Here is a 19,727-nt window from a genome sequence, read left to right on the forward strand (position 1 = left end):
CGTACGTAGTTGTAGACTGCAATGACGTCAGCGGCCACCACTTTTCCAACTCTTGTAATAATTAATCAAATAAGCCTTTTCGTATAGTTATATTATTGTACGTTTTGTTGTTCCAGTGTGACGTCGAAACCGTTTTACGTTTTAACGTGCGTTTTTCGCGATTTTCACCCTCTCAACGTCGTTTTCGACACCATGTCCCATTGCAATTTTCGTTCCTCTTGATGTCTACTAACAACCTTCTGTTGTCTCTAACAATCCTCGGAGTCGGTCGGTCCATTAACAGAACACCCTGTAGGTATGGACCCCTCTTTAGTTAATTTATATCGCGAAAAAACAAACGCGTATTTTTTTTACTGAAATATATTGCCCAAAAAGTGATGAGAATCATTCCGGGCCCAGAGCTGGAGGCATGTCAACCCCTTCCTTGGGAGAGAGGGCATGGAGCTGGCATAGGACAATTAAAAATATTTTTTTGTTTTTCATGCCATAAATGCATTATAGAAGGTTCCGTGGCTTGGGGGGGGGGCATGTCGAGCACCCCAGTATAAATTCATTAATCAAAATTTCGTACACAAACTTCAACACAGCACCCATAAGTCTAAAAGTCTTTCGCTGTCCCTTATGTAGGAAATATTTAGATTTCAGAATCAATTCTGAGGGTGCTCTGTCCGTGCTACAAAATACTTTGTGTTCGAGCGTCCTCCGCCACTGTGTATTTATGGTTTTGTTGCCTTCGGGGTCTCCAAATATCCTGGTGCAGAGCTCCTATGCTGAGATTTTTGGCGGGTCCCCAAGCCAGACTTTCCACGGGCCCTTATATGGTAAATTTATAGCATGAAAAAATAAAAAATTATCTTATTTGTACCGGGGCCCTATTAGTCCCACCCTTGTGGCAGGGCCGTCTTAAGAGCATCATGGGTCCTAGGGTTGTAGTGCGCTTTTTTCGGGGCCCTGGGGCAGACTTTCCTTTGGGCACTTCTTGAAAGGGTTTTACAGTCGAATCCCATTATAACGAACTCCAAGAGACCGGAGAAATCACTTATTCGCTATAACGAAATTTCGCTATAAAGGAATTGAAACTTTATGCATTGTTCCTACGCTAGCTTATCTGGGGGATTAGAAAAATGTTCGTTAAAACGAGATCCGACTGTATTTTGCAAAATAAGTGTAAATTCTTTTGTGGTGCCCCCTATTCTGCTCAAGGACCTGGAGCAGTGCCCCGGTTGCCGCAGCCTAGTTACGGCCCTGAAGGCCCCCTCCCCCCCTTCCGTGCCAAGTGATTATTCTGAGGCCCCACCTGTCCAGTTCTCGAAAAATTCTACTACTTCTCATTTTTCCAAGGCCCTTCTTGTCTTGAGGCCCCCGGGCCGTGCCCAGGTGGGCCCATACGTTAAGCCGGCACTGCGTTGTGAGGGGTATGATCGCGTCAATGAACTATAGGGATCGCGAGAGATTCTCAAAAATGAAAACGTCATAATAAGATGTTCATTTGCACACGTAAGTAAAAATATATCAAACTGAAGAATGTGTCTCAACTCAGCTGAGGATTAATGAAACTTGAAATTAATTGAAGAAATAATTTCAGAATCACTGAAAGATAGAACTGTAGATACCTTCAAAAAAATTCTAATAATTTGAGTGCCCTTTTCTCCAGGCTGACCATGTTTATTCACTCATGGAAAAATGCGGAAATGGGGATCTCAAATACGGGAAATCGCCAGTTGTCCCCAAAAATAATGCTAAACGCAAGCAAATACTGCTTGAGAAGAAATGGAGTTCACTACAAATCACAGTGGATTTAAATAAATTATGCGAAAAGAAAGTTTGAGATGATAAAATGAGAGGAGAAAGAAGAAATGTGTGGTTATATATAAAAATTTGTAGTTTCACATCAAAAAGAAATTTACTAACAGAATCTCTTTTTTTTTTTGTCATCTAGCGACAGACAAAGACACTAAAAACTCATTTATCCCATAACAATAGTCAAATTATCATTATCTAATTTATACATTGGGGAAATTGACTTCTATTTCTTATTTAAATTTTAAATAAAATTTATAAAAAGGCTTCATTTGGCAACATGGAGGGGAAAAAAAACTGGCATTTTTATGAAAAAAGCATCGAGCTTATATTACTGGAGGGAGCATGACGTCAGCGGTCTCCGCGAGGGCCAGACCCACTTTTGAGGTGGATATTCATGCAATAACATTAATTTCAGCTTCTTTTTTTATATCTTCTCAAGCACGAAAATGAAAATTAATGTCTCCGTATCGTCTTATATTATCCAATTGCATCAATCCGTATAGTTTAGGATGTTTTGAAATTAATTATGGGCCCATATAAATTAAATTCCGCAGCTTTAATCAAGCATTTTTTGAAGAAAAAACAGGCAGATCGATTCATTTCTGTTTCTTTCATTTAGATTTGTTCCTTTCATGAGTCGCATGTGGCATTCCTTTCATGAGAGTAATCAAAGATAATTCCAGAATTAATGAAAGAGATACTTTCAGCATTGACGAAATTGATAATTTCAAAATTAATGGAAGTAATAATTCCAGAATTAATTAGTGATAATTACATAATTAATGAAAGTTATAATTCCAATTCCAAAATTAATGAAAGTGATAATTTCAGTTCCAAATTATCTTTCATTATCTTTCATTAAGATAATTCCAGCGTTAATGAAAGATAATTTCAGCTCCAAATAAATGAAAGATAATTTCAGCTCCAAATAAATGAAAGATAATTCCAGCATTAATGAAAGATAATTTCAGCTCCAAATAAATGAAAGATAACTTGGAATTAATGAAAGATGATTCCAGAATAAATGAAAGAAAAATTCGTTTTAATGAAACAGATAATTTCAGTTCCAAAATAAATGGAAGCGATAATTTTAGCATTAATAATGAAAGAAATAATTCCAGAATTAAGAAAAAGGGATAATTCCAAAATTAATGAAAGAAAAATTATAGAATTAATGGAAGTGATAATTCCAAAATTAATGAAAGCGGTAATTCCAGAATTAAAGTAAAAGACAGTTCCAAAATTAATGAAAGAAAAATTCTAGAATTAATGAAAGAAATAATTCCAGCATTAATGTAAAAGTGATACTCCCAAAATTAGTGAGATATAATTCCAAAATTAATGAAAGAGATAATGCCAGAATTAACGAGATATAATTTCAGAATCAATGAAAGAAATAATTCTACCATTAGTAAAAGAAATAATATCAGCGTTAATGGAAAATAATTTCAGCAATAATGAAAGAAACAAATCCAGAATTGATTAAAGCAATTACTCCAGAAGTAATGAAAGAAATAATAATTAATAAAGAAATAATTCCATAATTAATTTCAAAACATCCTAAACTATATGTATTGATTCAGTTGTATATTATAAGACAATACGGAGACATTAATTTTCATTTTCGTGCTTGAGATATAAATAAAAGTTGAAATCAATGTTATTGCATGGATATCAACCTCAAAAGTGGGTCTGGCTAATTAATTTATATTTAATTTTCTGGACTTCGTATCTCTAAGCGAACTCAATATTTCGAAAATCGAGAATTCAATTCAATTTTTAAAATTATTGATGCGGCGGAAAACCTTACTAAATTTCCGCAATTCTATGTTAAAATCGGCAATTTTAACATTGATCTCTATGGGAGATCGTGTTTGTTTGCACCGAATCACGTGGTATCCTTGCATTAGATGTAGACGACGTCTCGACGGCTGAATGCTCCCTCCAGTAATATAAGCTCGATGGAAAAAAGTCATATGGTAAAAAAAAAAGGTTACATGGTCATCCTCTTTGTTATAACGTCACTGCTGTGGAGGCGGGGCTAACAAGATTTTCTAACGAGGAAGAGAAGACTTTTGTGAAAGATGACCGTCATACAGTAGTCATAAAAAGTTGCATTCTCACCAAACCGAGCAAAATTCTAAGGGAAAAAATTTAATCATCATGAAGATTTCATGATATAAAAATGAGGTTTTTCCAGGAACACATTCCTTCTTACCTTGGGTGACCTTAGGTCCCGTATTTCCCGGGACAGTCCCAGTATTTTCTATTGTTCAGGCCATCCCGACTTTTTGGCAAAAGTGTCCCGGTTTTTCCCGTATTTTACACGAAGCCTATTCGAATTTTTATTCTTCATTGAAGTCAAAGATTAAAATCATTTTTCAACGCATAAATTATATAATAATTACAACTAAATAAGAATATTAATCTCCCACATTTGTTTTGGTGAAAGTGGTTTTTTTATCGTGGAATTCATTTCAATCCACTGCAATTCGCAGTAATGCTTCATTTCCCGCCATTGTGATTGTTCCGTAATTTCAGCCGTATTTAGCAACTTTGGCGTCATTTTTGGCGATAATTGGCAATGTCCCGTATTTAGAATCCTAATTTCCAGTATTTCTCTCGATAAAATATGGTCAGCTTATTCTAACCTGGAAAGAAATCACGTAATCCAATCAGAAGTATCGAAACGAGCCACGCTCGCAAGTCCGTAGCCGTCAATGAAAACGAAATAAATTGCATGAAGCGCGTAGTAGCGGATCGTCCGCGTGTCTAGATATTTGTGTTTGCGCTTTCCTCCCTCTCCCCCCACCCCTCCTTTTTTTTCGGTGGTGTTTACATCCGAAGTTCACCTGTCATCATCATCAGCAGCAGCAGCCATTAGCTGCTTCTGCTAATTTATTTGGTGTCGCGTCCCCTCCTGCCGCGAACTGACCCTGAACTCTCGCTTATCACTTCCGCTTTTTATTTTTTTTTATTAGCCTGCTGATTTCTTTTTCTTTTTTTGACCCTGTGAGAAGTGTCGCAATAGGTTTATTTTATTCCCAAGAAGATTGTGTGTGTGTGTGTGTGTTGTTTTGCTTCTTCCGCGGGGAGACACTCCATTGATCTCAACCACGGCATCACCATTGAGATACAGTGTTTACAAACCGTGTTGTTATTAATACTTGAGATGTTTCCATATCACTTCTCATAAAGACAAAGAGAAAAAAAAACATATTATCTTGATTAGGTTAGTATATTAACCTCCACAGCAAATCTCGTATCGTTATCGTGTTTGTTTCCATATCTTGTGGGGAGCCCAGCCATGTTTGTATTGTTTGTTCTCCCCCCCCCCCCCCCATGAAATATTTCCAGTTTTTAAATGGTTTTAGCCGAGTTTGGAATAAAAATGTGCTGTTGGGGGTTGAGTTTTCGTGTAATTGCCATTTGATTCAGGACATGATAATGTAGATGAAAGAGTTGTGGGGGGCCTGAGTACTGCACTGGAGGGACCCGTGGGCTGAGATACGGGGGCGTGGGGGGGCATTGCCTCCCCCCAGCGTCAAGTGCGTTGGAGTCCACTGATCTAATGTATATATGAATTCACATCATCATGCCCCCAGACAGAAGTTTGAAGGTTCTGTGCTGTAAAAGGTAGCATAAAGGTGTGTCTACATGAGCTGCGCTGGGCTGTGCATTGTCCTTGAGTGGTTTGCCATCCATGTGTACGTTGTCGCAAAATATTTCATTCATTATCGCAAAATATTTCATTCATTATCGCAAGCCAAACAACACACTCATTTGAATAGTGATGGGCAAACTATGCCCCATGGAATAGATGCGGGCCGCCGCAGAGGGTTTCCATCTTGCCGGTGTTAAGGTGGGAAAAGTGCCAATGCACGCAACACAATAATACGTAGGCTTACCATAGTTACTTTGGAAAAATATGGGAAACAGAAAATTTGGATCCATATTAGGGGGGAGGGGAGAGGAATCAAAAATGGCTAAAAATCTGCTTACTTAATACTTGATGTCTGCAATACAGTAAACCTCTTAACAGACACCCCTCAGATGCAGTCATCCATCTTTTATGCCAAATAACAATTTCCTCCGTGTAATAAAAGTATGGATTTCAAACCCTGCATTAGCAGTCACCTCACCAATTTGAGAATTGGCCTCATCAATTTTGAAAAAGAACCTTATCCACTTGCTTTTGCCTTCTTTTTTAGGTTTTCTCAGAAATGGCAATTGCATGGCTACAATGCTACATCTAGTTTCGTATCGTAAATATTCACACTTGCATCTTTGTTAATTTTCCGAGTGAGGCACGCTTACTGGAGACTTTAGGAGAGAATATTACCCACAAATCCATAATATGTGTGTTGGCGAAAGTGAGAAACCATCAGCTTAGTTATAATAATATAAAAATAAACAAAGCGTAAAATTTTTGCTTATAATGCAAATCATCATCCCTCAATAACCGAATCAAATCTTAAATGCCTTAAAATCCTTGCAATAATAGGCTTACTTATATCATATTTTATCCCAAAATCATGTTTTCTTGTACATGATACATATTCTGTGGTTTTTCCCTTTGTTTGATGTTTCATTACATAATACAATTACAATGCAATAATACTGTGGCGCACTGTATCTACATAGGCTTGTATATACATATATATTTTTTGTGGTTTGGTTTTGCGAATTTGCCATGTCTTTTGTCTCCCTTTTTTTCTTCTCTCCCCCTTCCCAAGCACAACCCAGTTCAGACTGCAGCCTTGGATATCCAAAATCAGAGAGGCAACACAAGTTCCTTTCCCAAATCCATCATGAGCAGACCCTTCAAATTTTAGTATTTGTTTTGCGCAGTATTTCCCAAAGTGGCCAATATCGCTTCCTGGGGAGCAGTAGAAGCTTTAGTATTTTAGTATAGGATCCTATGGATTAGCTTGATTTGGGGAGGGGGGGGGGGCATGAAAAGGAAAATTTTCTGAAGGTGAGGATGGAACAAAAAGTTTCGGAATCTATAGGGGTTTAGCATTCCTGTTGCTTGGCTCGCAATGAAATATTTGTGACAGCCGTACCACCCCCCACCCATGAATAGGAAACCATTCAAGGCCAACACCAGTGTGCACATGTAGATACCCACTTGACTTGTGTAGCACAGAACACTCCAATTCTGGCTCTTGACACTATTTTCAACGATATGCCATATTTACGACTTTTTCCTCCAAAAATCCAACCTGGTTATCTGGACGCATTCAAATCAATTATAGCATTGAGGGGGAAAATGTGCATTTGTACAGCAGAAAAAAAAAGTAAAAAGAAATACTGTCTGCCCAGCTTAATCGTATATCAATGATTCTAGCACACAATATCCGATTGTGCAGGGAACAATTCAATTGTCATTTTACAGTGTTAGTATAGTTCGTATGTTGAGAAAACTGATGGAAAGGATCAATGTTAATAAAGCTTCTCAAGTAAACCAGACATAAGAAATGAAATGGAAATTATACTTAATTACACTGATCACATTAACTGAGGTTTTTACTTTTCATTAGGAAAGTTAAAGCCCTCTATTGGCTCAATGTGGGGGGGGGGGGGAAATTAAACGTTCGTATTGAAGACAACTTGAATATGTGAGGCCAATACCTAATCTCAAATGTATTTATCATAACGTAACATATTTTCCATTAATTCCAATGTTTCATTCATTAAAAACATGTGTATTAACAGTTGGAGTTTGGAGAGTAGTATTCGACTAAGCAGGGGAACAGTTCAAATTATCATATTGAGTGGAGAACACTGTTTCTATGGGAAAAATATTTGTGTCAGAGGATTTTATTTATTCAAGTGGGGTATCTGTTATCCAATTAAGCAGGGCCGACTGTACACGTATTCTCAGAATAAAGTATGTAAAATTTGTATGCGTTTTTAGAAGTGAGTGGAGTGAGTGAGAGATTCATAGATCACAAGCTGAGGATCTTTGTGCAAGTATGTTGAATAACAACGAGTATGAGAATGTCCCTTCATCGCACCAATGAAATGGCTCATAGACAGGGTTGATTCAAGACATTCGCAAGTGCGCACAGCTAAATTTCAGAAGAGACCTAAAAATGGCCATGAGTGTAAAAAGATTGGAAGACAGTTGCAAAATGTAAAATTGAGCAATTTGATAGCATTTTTACATTACTTTTGTTGGGGAAGGATGTCTAATCATAGTTTTGCACAAATAGAGATCAGCGCTTGGACTTGCTCTGCCTATTGAGATAAACAGTCAATGCTTGAAAAATAATTTTCAGATTGTTAGGCTGATATGATGGAAAGTTCTTATCTTTCTACCTTTAGTTCGCATGGGTGACAAACGTTTTTCAAGAAAGTCCTGAACATCACAAGAGAATCAAAACCAAAGAGCACTTTCTTGAATACCTTTCCCACTCGTGTGAACAAAACACTAAAAGATAAAAGTTTCCATCATGTCAGGCTTAACAACCTAAAAAATATGCATTTTCATTACATAATGGCTATGGAAATGTTTTGTTTTTGTAAATACAACCAGGGCTGTAGCTAGCCATTCCTGTGCCCTGTGCAAAAATTTGAATTTAGGTCCCCTTCCAAGTGGGCCCTGTGCAGGTGCACCTGCATAGTTACGGCCCTAAATACAATACAACATTATAAAGCAGTTTGTTGTAATGATTTCAAGTCTCAGTTACAAATAATACACGTTAAGTCAATTTTTTATTTTTGTTTTCATAAAACCCATTTTTGCCGGTTTTTTAGCAATTTTTGCCACTGTCCGGGCAAAAAGGTATTTTTGGCAGCAAAATAACCAACTCTGCTATATTATTAGGTATTTATAATTGAACTCTGTTATAACAAACTCCAAGGGAGTGAAAATTTAGTTCAATTATAGCGAAAGCAGGATAATTTTACCCAATCCAATAAGGGAACGTCCCATGCCAAAAAAGAAAGAATACAAAAAACTAGGCAGTATGAATGCAGACAAGCATTTTCTGGACTCTCAATATACCTGACCACTGTTGCCAGTTCTGATGTGCACTGAGACAAACCAGCTCGATTCGGAAGAAAACCAATGCATATTAAATTTGGGTAAATATGGTTGGGCCCATAATTGAAACTACATCACATACAAAGCATTTTTCTAATGAAAATTCTAAACATTATTTTGAAAAAAAAATTTTTTTTGGAAAAAGACAGCTAAAAACATTTAATTCTAATTGCTTTAGAAATACAGTCGATGGTCATTTTTAGAAACTCATACAGACTTGAAAAATTAGTTCTTAAAAAAGCTTGTTAATGTGAAAGACATTCAAAGAAGTAACATATTGTTTGGGACCAGCTGACTAGTTCGAAAAATCAAGCATTAACTTAGGGAAAAATATTGATAAGATCAAGAAAAATTATTGTTGTGTAGGGATTTATTGTTAAATCGAGTATAATTGTACTGAAGTTTCGCTGTTACTCAATTGTCTATTTTAAAAAAAATTGGTTTACTAAGGATGAAATATGCTGCTTTCATTGCAAACACAATGCAGGAACCGAAGTATATCAGATGTTTTGAATGCTTTTGTAATACATAACTTATGATAATTCTTTTATTCATAAAATAAATAAGCATATGTATGATGTTAATATAATTCTTAAACCAGAGTTTGGGTGTTTCAAATAATTTTTTTTTGTATTAAATTTTTTTCGGAAATGATTCTAGGTATAAATGAATATAGAAGTATGAATTTTTGATGATTTTTTTTGGCAAAAACCTATTTTGTCGGCACATTTTTACTGCAGTTTTTTCTATTGCAAAACTCACCAACTTCAAAATTTATCAATTCGTGTACAGTAAAACCTCTCTTTTGTAGACACCTGTGGGACAAAAAGAAAAATTTGTCCGGAAAAGAGGGGTGACCATTAGTAAGGTGTTGGAAATGCATACATTTATTATATAAGGAAAATTATTTTCTGGCTGTAAAAGAGGCGTGACCGTTAAGAGGGGCTTTGCTTCATTAAAGTGTGTGTTAAAAACTATCTTATTTACATTTATCAAATGCACAATAATATTTCACATACATGAATGGGGGGGGGGAAAAATCAATTTTTGCCACTTGGCAAAACCCTATTTTTGTCGGGGTGATTTTTATTTTTTTAATTATCCTTTAATTTTGTGTACCATAGTGGTAGGGGGTGTATCATCACTGAATTAGTTTGTGAGATAAGAAAGAATCCACTATTAGAATAATTTACAGGATGTTTAGCAACCTTTGGATCCTGCAATGCTTTCTTTGTGTCAGTGCTTCTGGATATTTATGCAAAGCCGGAACACTCTCCTAATGAATTTTATGTATAGATGTAAATGCATGGTTACATAAAGAAACTATATTTTTATTTTTTCAGGTTTAAAAAGATTTGTCATGTCTTAGGTGAGTCTCTTCACTGCAAACTACTTAATCACATGCAGACTATACGATTACTTTGCTGATATGCCGATTTATGAACCCCTAGCAGCTGCAAAAATCAGTGAGTGGGAATAAAATTTGTGAGACATAGGTGTTTTAGAATATGTGCTCGAGAATGAGAAGAAAAACAAAAACCTAGCTCTAGCGTTATGGTTACGGGAATGAAATTTCAAAAAATTCAAATGATGACACTAATTTTTATGCATTGCTAAGTGTGATCAGCACAGTAAAAAAATCATAAATGACGCTGGCACGGTAATACTGGTACCTATAGGATAATAAAAATCAGTGCTAAACGCAGACAAAGAAACATGAAAACAACCAATACATATCACATTACTGCCGTAGAAAGTTCCCCCATCCGCCGAGAGGTTAATGCACGCACCAATCCTATGGTGAAACTTTTTTCTTTCTTTGTCTGTGCAGTGTTTATGGTGCTATGGGCACTGTTCTAATGCCATTCATGATTTTTTACGGATCACTTTGCAATGAATAAAAGTGAGTGTTGCTATTTGAAGTTTTAAGATTTTGTTGCTGTAATCATAACCACGCGAGAGCTAGGTTTTTGTTTCTCTTCTCATACTCTGAAACTGCTTTATCTCAAATTTCATTTGATTTTTGTGGCCTTGAGGGATTCGTATATTGGCAAAGTTGGTTTGCAATTACCCTGCCGTTTATATGCAATAAAAAACATTTGAGTTTTAAATACTCTTGCAGCTGAAAGAATTTTGTTATCTTCGTGTATTTATTTATCAGTTGTGAAATTCAAAGTGTGTCTGCTATCATACTTTAATTATTATTATTATTATTTTAACATTTTGCAATATTACATAAAATTTTATTTACAGTGGGATGCTGGACTTGCGCAGCGCGATTCAGAAGAGCTTCTCAGATCAAGGAGAAGAAAATAAAAGGTGAAAAAAATGGTTTTTTTATTCTTTTGGCGAGTTTCAACTTTTGCTTCAGCATGTTGTTGCGATTCTAAATCGAAGGAAACACCTGTATAATGATACTCAAGTGATAGCATAAACACATCCTTGTAGATAATAAACACCATATAAAAACAGCATTGGGATTGAAGGATAATGTTTTGGCAATTATTATTATAGAGGACATTGTGTGTTACATAGCAGTGTTTTTCATCCGCCAGGCCGCAGCTGGGCTTCTGAGTGATTCACCATTTTATTTTTCCTCATTTATTTCCCATTAGTCAGGTTTATGACCGGGCCTTCCGCTCAAAAATAATGATAATTCAGCCTAGCAGCAGGCTTCCAAAGGTTGAATATAAGTTTTTTTCCCCCAACTTCTGGTCTATGAGAACTATACCAATCCACAGTATAGACAGCATGTGTGATCCTTCCATGCAGTTCTGCTAAATCATGTGGCAAATTGGGTGCAAGCACAAGATCTTTGGCATAGCCCCACAAGAAAAAGTCGCATGGTGTTAAGTCTGTTGAACAGAAAGAGGAACATATCCAGAAGCTCTTCCAATCCAACGATGAGGCAATTCAGCATTAAGGTACTCATGCACATTCAGCAGGAAATGGGGAGGGGAGCTCCCTCTTGTTAAAAATGAAGACATCACTATGTTCCTGTAACTGTAGCATATCCAGGTACACTCTACAGTGGTAACAGTTTGCTCAGTAAAATAAATGGCCCGTACACACGTGGACCTGACTGCAATTTAGAAAATTCTAACACTCAGAAAGCTTTTTGTTTGCCCGTGAACACAATTTTAATTTACTGACTGCCTTCAGTCAAATGCGTATTGCTATCTACCAGCGACTGCTGTTATAAAAAACTTGAATTGTTTCTGCATTCAGTGCAAGGCTCCCCTCCGCTGCACTGATCATAGCTTCCCCCACTATAGCATATCTAAACCCCGGAGGGAATTATGAATCATCCTGTATATCTAGGGCTTGACAAATTCCAGATCACCATGGCAACTAAAAATTGGTGTCTGATATTTTCTACGTGTGATGACTAAATTGAGTATGAGGACAGCACAAAACTTTCAGAATTTATTTGTGTCCCCACTGACGTGAAACCAAAGCCCGGAAAAATCGGAAAAAATTATATTTTTGCTGTTTTTCCGTAAAAAAAAGTATTCTTGACTCCCAGAAAATTTGGCTGGTACCCCCCCCCCCCCCGATTTGTCAAGTCCTCCATATAGCCTATGTTTGATTGATTGATTTCATAGTTTATAAGCTTGCATATGTTTGAAAAAACATTCATATTTGTTTTCATGAAATATATATTATTTATTCCTATCTGGTTTGAATTAGAAAACTCACAAACATTAAATTTTCATATTTCAAATATATATGCTTGTGAAAAGGTGAGGGTAATGAAAATTTTGTCTCCAATGTTACCGATAATTTAGTGCTGTTAATTAGTCCTACAGTGGGGCTGAAATTTTTGACCAATTTGAATAAATTCACTAAAAATGAACTTTTGCAACATGTATTTCATTTTATGGTTCTAGAGAAAAGAGAAAGAAGATGACAACATCCAATTATTGGGGCATTGAAGATCTGGATATCTTAGCCTCTGATTTGGATACCAGCTTATCTGGACTTGGTGGTGCGGCAACTTCTACAACTTTTGATATGAGGTACAAAAATTAACCTGTCTGTAGAAATAATTATTCATAGCATAGACGTGTTCCATCTACACCCAGTGTTTTTCAGCATGGGCCCATATGGATCACTTGCAGTCTTGGGATATTCCAAAGGTGCCACGAATAAAAATCAAGTGGAAACATCCGTAATTGGTAGTTAGTGGGGGGGGGGGGAAACACAGAGCACATTGGAAAAAAACCAACAAATTTGAAGAAATTAAGATTATTGTTGGAAAAAGTGTTTCAGAATCCAGCAGAACTGTTCATAAAACTAGGATGTATCTATGTGCCCATTCAGGCATTGTCTGGGACCTGGGGACTACCAACATGATTACTTAATTGTAGTCATAACACAACGTTTTTGGAATTCATATACCAACTTAGATGGAACAAGTGTGAAAAAGGGCAAAACTTGAAAAGTGCTCTCACAAGTCTTAGAAAAGTCGAAAAATGTATGACTGTATTCGAACCTCATGACCTCGAGATATAGAGAGGTTGTGGTGATGTATAGAAGCTTGTGTAAATAAACATAGATTTTATTGATAGGAAGATTTTAGTATTAATAAATTGTTCAATAGATCCTATCTTATTTGTAACAACAACCCAAGCATAACTCATGTTTGAACCCCTCAGGTTCAAACATGAGGGAGGATGTGGAAAAGATATTTTCCCTAACAAGCTTGAGGCGACCACCGATAGACAGTGCCTTTATTTCCAACCCATTTCATAAGGCATATGGTCTTGTGATAATTTGTGTCTTGCTATGCACAGTAGACCTATAGTCACAGAGCGAGATTCAATGAAACTACTTATCGCCCCTCTCATGTCTAAGGCCAGTAAAATTGGATTTTGATTAAACATACTCATGAACAGTATGCATGAATGCAACAGGTCCATTAATGTATGTTTGTGAAATTTGCAGATTTTGTGTTGAAGGCATTGCAAATTCCGGTTTTCAAAGTATAATTAATTATTTTTTTAGTGAGGCATTATCAGTGCTACAAGTTTTAAAGACCAGTAATGATAATCTTGACGGGTAAGATATTTTGACTTTTCAAGTACATTTTTCTCATTTAAAGGCCTATAAATATTTGGTTTCATGAATTTTGTATAATTGATTTTGTGACAAAAAAAATAGACACTATTAATTGAATTTCTGTATTTTTTAAAAACTTGTTTCCTAAAGATTTTGATTTTAAACCTTACAAGTTATTTGCTGTTAAAAATGGATAGTTATTAATCCTTTAAGCAGTTTTTAAAATTTCCCTGATCTGCATTATAACTGCCACAATGCTTACTAAACCTTCTAAAAATTGCCACAAACTTTTTAAAGAATATATTTTTTCCAATTTTGTGCAGCTAAGTGCTTCCCCTCGCTTCCTAACACAGAGAGTAATAATAAAACAAGGAGGAGAAATACTCAATCTTTTTCTATTATTTATGCTGTGCTAGATGCATATTCCTATACTACCCAGAAATGAAGGAAAAAGGCAGTTGATCTGACAGGTTCAGGGGTTTTACTGTTAAAAAAAAGCCACAACACAATATCTCAGCTCATCATTGCTGAAATAAAAGGCATCAAGTTAGGCGAAATATCTTTTCAATACTGCTGTAAGGGAAGCAGTAAGCAGCTCTTTTCTGTCATTTCTCTCATGAATAGTACAATATTCAAGTCATCTGTAATCCATCCTAGTCATCATGGTAGTTTTTAGCACATAAAGGTGCTGATCATTCAATCATCTATAGCAGCGTTCTCAATCTTTTTACTCTCAGACCTTTTTTTGGATATAATCCTTCATTTTATTTTCCTCAAGTTGCTGCAGAACCCCTGCGAAGCACATATGGAGCCAGGTTGAGAACCACCAATCTATATCGTATAGGTGCAGCATATTGCTCAATATCGGGTGTAGCTAAATTCATATTCTAAATTCTAAAAAACTCAATATTTTTTGTCTTGAGCATGTGAAATCGTATGTAATATTCAACCCAGATATACTACATTCATTGTATATTCTTAGAAAATCATTATCTCTCACCTTCAGTCATTTATGTAACATAAATATTCCGTCGTTGATTTGGTGTAAATCAAAACTACCTTTGAAAAAAAATTGATTAAATTTATTTTATCATAATGAAGAAATATTTACCAGATAATGAAATAAGAGTACAAGTCAAACTTAAACCTTCAGAACCAAGAAAAATTGTATATCATTTGATGTGATATAAAAATTTATTGGGTGTTGTTGTGCATTGCATTCAACTGAAACTAATCTTAATTTGTGTGTAGAAAGAAGTCGCTTGATGTGACAGTGCTCCCAGAAAAGTCTGAAATAGCACATAGTGAAAAAGAGGGTAGCTACAGTGCTTGGAATGTTTTTGCATCCCCTAAGTCACATTCAAAAGCTGTTAAAAAACCATGCAGGGAAATTGTTGTTGAGCTGAAAGATGCGGAAAGAGATGCCAGGTGTGTTTCTTGCATTTTTGCTATTATGAAAATCAGTGTATTTTTGATGATGTATTAAGTAGATGTCTATTCTTGCATAGTTTAACAAGTTTCCCAACCTTTTTTGTCCCCTCACCCCCCTTCTTCAGAAATTTTTTTCTCCCATCGCCCCCCAATGCAATCTAACCCATAGAATCCTATGCTATACCCGTAGCTGCTATCGCCCCCCAGGGGGCATTAACGCCCACATTGTTAATCACTGGTTTAACACTTTAATTACCAGTATAAGAAAAAAAAAGTTCCTCTAGCAGACAACTACACTTTTTTTTGCAGTTTTCAGTCAGATTCAAGACATTAGTCTGTGGAATGTAAAAATGTGTTACTCATTTATGAGCCATACAGTAGACAAGGTGTTGAGATTTAAGCTGGGTCCACACTGTGCATGCACAGGCTCCTTGGAGAACAACAAATAAACAGTTTTTGCTTTCCCCCTCTATTTTGCACCAACTGGTCGCAACCATGTGATGACAGCCTTCCGCTATAAAAGATTTAAGAGGTGTAGCATGTGTTTCTCTCTTTGATGTACTAAAATAAAATGGATCTTGGTGAACCACACCGATTCTATGCTTATCTTGTAACCTTTCATCTCATTTGCATTATGTGAGGGCTTAGCAAATAATCACTCAAGGGTGACATGCACAGTGTGTACCAAGCGTAAGACTAGAACTCTTCGCATAAATTTTCTTAACTTAGTTTTATTTAATTGCAAATTTCAAAATTTTTGAAAGTTTTCTTTTTTGTATGAAGTATACGTTTTTTTTTCTCTTTGGAATCCAGCATCAGTCCCTCTCCTGAACATCAGTCACAAACAGAAGAAGGACCTCTGATGAGGGTGGCGAGTGCTCCATCACTTTCTCAGTCACTATACAAAAGTTCTTTCCAACCTGGTGTCTTGGTGAAAGAAGACAGTGGTGTAAAAACAGAATTCCAGTATGTGCTTGCAGCTCCAACAGCTCTGGGATCAAAATTAGGGGAAGAAACTATGACCTATCTTAATCAAGGTAGTTTTCGCATGAATCTGTGTGTGTGTGTGATGGATTCTTTTCTTTCTTTTTTTAATTAATTTGCAGTGCAAGGTATTTTGGTACTTAAAGGACAATAGACCAATGTACAAAAATATATTTTCGTAGTTATTATATAGTTTAGCATGCATTGCAGTAATGCTAATTTTTCTAATTATTATTATTAATTTTTTTTTTTTCATATTAAAGGGCAATCATATGAAATCAGATTGAAAAAAGAAAGTGGCTTGTCAGAAATGAGAGGAAAATTATTGAAGGTAACTAATTCAATGTTTTATTTTTATTTTTTATCATTGTGTAAACCTGATCAAATACAGTTGGACCCGCCTATAACAAATGCCATGTTTCCCCCATGCTCTTTTATTTACTATTGCTTACTTATGCTTTTTTGATTAGTTTTAATCAAACATCATTTTCATTGAGTACTTCTCAATCTTATCCACAAATGTTTTCTGAAAATATGTTTTGCTACACTTGAGTAGTCATCCAGTTGCAAAATTTGTTAAGTGCCAACCAGATTTTTTCACAGAAAGTGAAAAAGAAACTCTTGTAGGAGGTATTTTTTGAACTGACTGCCAGTAATTTAAAATTTTAACTACATAGTATTAACATTTTAACCGTTTAAAGGCCATTGTTCCATAAATGGAACATAGTTTTTATTTACAAAAATATCAGATAAAAATTGATTTAAACATTTCAGGTTTTTTATCGTATATAGACGAGAGTTCAAAGTATTTTTTGAAATAAATTCGGAAACTTCAGGTTGATATAAAAATTTTTGGCAGAATTTTGAAATTTGACATTTTTTGGGTATTTTTTCCCCATTTCTATAAAAATTTGCCAAAATTTCAATTTTGAAGTAAATTAAAAATTATTTTGTGGGCTTTTACCTCTTAATATATCAATCAAATTAAATTAATTAATTTGTTTGTGCTGTTAACCCTCTGGCTGCTCATCCCGCGATTTCCACGGGCAACTCAAATGTAGCAAACTCTGCTCATCCCGCGATTTCTGCGGGCATGTGTTTTTCTTCCTTTATTGAGAAGCGCATCCCGTTTTTTCCCCGTTTAACCACTGAAAAAAATTATGTACAGTATTAGACGTTTCATTTACGTTTTGGCCAACAGATGTCGTTAGTTGTCCAATAAATTGCGGCATTTGAAGGCACGTGGTATTATCGCTCAAACTTCACTTTTTGAGTGAAAAAAATTACGCAATTTTTGAAGCAATTTCGGTCCACAAATTGAGCAGTCAGAGGGTTAAACGTTAAAGAGCTACGTGCGTTCAAATATGCATGTTCCATTTATGGAACATTGGCCTTTCAAGAGAGCGGAATTCTAAGGATATCTAATGTGCAGTGTGCTGCTTCGATTTTTCCGTTCGAACCCAAGGGTCTTGTCATCGTTCCACATGTGTATAGGGGCTAGTTCTGGGTAATATGACACAGAGGAATGTGCTTTCTGGGGTGGATTGTTTATATTTGGCGAGTATTTTTTTATTCTTGCATTCTTAGAAATGTATGTTTTTGCAAAATTCAGACCAATCAAACAGAGTTCGACAATCCTAGATAGTCTTGTTGTGTTCAGCTGAGTGTAACCATATCGAAAGATATCTTACATTAGAAGAAGCTGTAAGATATTTAGAAACTTTCAGATTCCGAATGAGAGGATGCAGATATATGCCAATTATGTGCTAATGAAAATGGAAACATCACGGATGAAGCTGATACTGTTGAAAATGGTCTAGAATCAACAGTGCCAACTGATGTATGTGAAATGCTAAATAATTTTGCAACAATGAGGATGAGCTGTTAGAAAACTCCTGAAATGTATTCTTCAAAAGATGTAGGGCAGAAAAAAGGAGCAAAACGCAAGTGCAATACTCAAGTTTCATGAAAAGGCAAAACAGTTTTGGGCTATTTGGAAAAAAATTAATACATGGGGTAAAAAAAATTCTTGCTAGAATCCGATCAAAACCTCAGCTCTAGATTCCATTGGAATAAAATTGAAAAAAAAAAATTCCCCCCCCCCCCCCGTTTATGTAGATTGTATGTCACAGATTTTACACCAGTGGTAATAAACTAATGTTCTCTGTGTACTTTTGTAGACAGTAATGCGTGTTGGGTTCCAAGAAAGACGACTGCAGTTTCGGGAAAAAGCAGAGCTTTTAGCCTGGCAGAATCAACGTCCGTGGGATAGGATATTAGATATTGGTATGTTGAATATATATGCTCTTTCAATCACTATAACATGTATCAACTCAACTTTTCTATATGAGGTTGCATCCTTCATTGAACTTTGTTTCAATTTCTCTCACCCACAGTGACCTTCAAATTACATTCTTATTTTCCATTGAATAATAACTTATATGTGGAATCAATATTCCGTATTACCGAAAAATTTGTATCTTGCACTCCTATTTAATAATCACATCACATTTAATAATCACCAAGTTTGGAATAGTTGCTTGAGCTTTTTTGCAGCTATTATCAAAAGGGCAAAAAACTTTTGCAGGTAAAAAGGCAATGTGTTCCAGTTTTTTTTTCCCTAAATTGCATGTCAAACTTTCCCTAAACCTTTTCTCTGTTGCCATTGTTTGGGTTTGTCAGATGCTCTTGTAATGGTAGAAAGTGACATTAGCACTTATGACACCTTTTTTTTTTTGCAATGAGCATTCTTAAATCGTAAATTGTGGTAATTGAAAAAAGAGGCCCAAGCTAACAAGTCAAACTAAAGACAAATGAGGGAATTTTAATGGGAAAAGAAAACATTTTTATGATTTTAAAATATGTAAAAATTAACACTTTATAACTTGCATAATTTTTTCATGCTTGTTCTAATGCTCGGATCTGACAGCTTTAGCAATTTGATATAAGGTACATACTCATGTGGCTTATACACATATATACTCGTGTCTAGGCCAAGTTTTTTGTTGAAAAATTTGTTCCATAATTTAGGGGGGGGGGGGTCGGCTTACACATGGGTCAGTTTTTTAGGAGAAAACATTGATCTTCCCCCCCCCCCCATTTTATACAAAATCATATAGCTACGTGGCCTCTGAATAGCTAGCTCGAAGGTCTGCGACATCATTGGACCACTTTAGATAGTATCACTAATCAGTACAGTAATTTTTGTAGCTATAAATGCATTACTAGTCAGTAGAGTTTTTTTTTAATCTATGTTCGAACCCGACAGAACCGAAGATGTTAAAGCCTAAGCAAAAAAAGTCATTAACATTTTTGATGTTGATACCCGGTGGACTAATATTGATTTTACAACCTTTAGATGTGCCACTGTGGTGGTCGAGTGGTCATAGTGATGGAC

At 35.8% G+C, this 19,727-nt stretch overlaps 1 protein-coding gene across 3 annotated transcripts in view; it reads left to right on the forward strand.

The window, feature by feature from the left end:
- Positions 1 to 4,522: 4,522 nt before the first annotated feature.
- The window catches only part of LOC149082202 (transcription factor CP2-like protein 1), a 35,857-nt gene continuing 20,652 nt past the window's right edge, over positions 4,523 to 19,727 (forward strand). The window contains exons 1-9 of one of the 3 annotated variants that reach the window (XM_089235716.1): positions 4,523 to 5,035; positions 10,198 to 10,223; positions 11,108 to 11,173; positions 12,745 to 12,873; positions 13,862 to 13,915; positions 15,167 to 15,343; positions 16,160 to 16,383; positions 16,594 to 16,661; positions 18,511 to 18,616. In XM_089235716.1, the coding sequence (XP_089091842.1) occupies positions 11,112 to 11,173; positions 12,745 to 12,873; positions 13,862 to 13,915; positions 15,167 to 15,343; positions 16,160 to 16,383; positions 16,594 to 16,661; positions 18,511 to 18,616 (820 nt within the window). In that variant the 5' untranslated portion in view covers positions 4,523 to 5,035; positions 10,198 to 10,223; positions 11,108 to 11,111. Of the gene's footprint in view, positions 5,036 to 10,197; positions 10,321 to 11,107; positions 11,174 to 12,744; positions 12,874 to 13,861; positions 13,916 to 15,166; positions 15,344 to 16,159; positions 16,384 to 16,593; positions 16,662 to 18,510; positions 18,617 to 19,727 lie in introns of all 3 variants that reach the window. The other 2 variants (XM_089235718.1, XM_089235717.1) reach the window with 2 other exon arrangements.

This window comes from Pholcus phalangioides, unplaced genomic scaffold (genome assembly GCF_987345545.1).
Source record: "Pholcus phalangioides strain wild (caught in Gottingen) unplaced genomic scaffold, Ppha-v1.0 ptg000009l_1, whole genome shotgun sequence".
Taxonomy (NCBI): Eukaryota; Metazoa; Arthropoda; class Arachnida; order Araneae; family Pholcidae; genus Pholcus; species Pholcus phalangioides.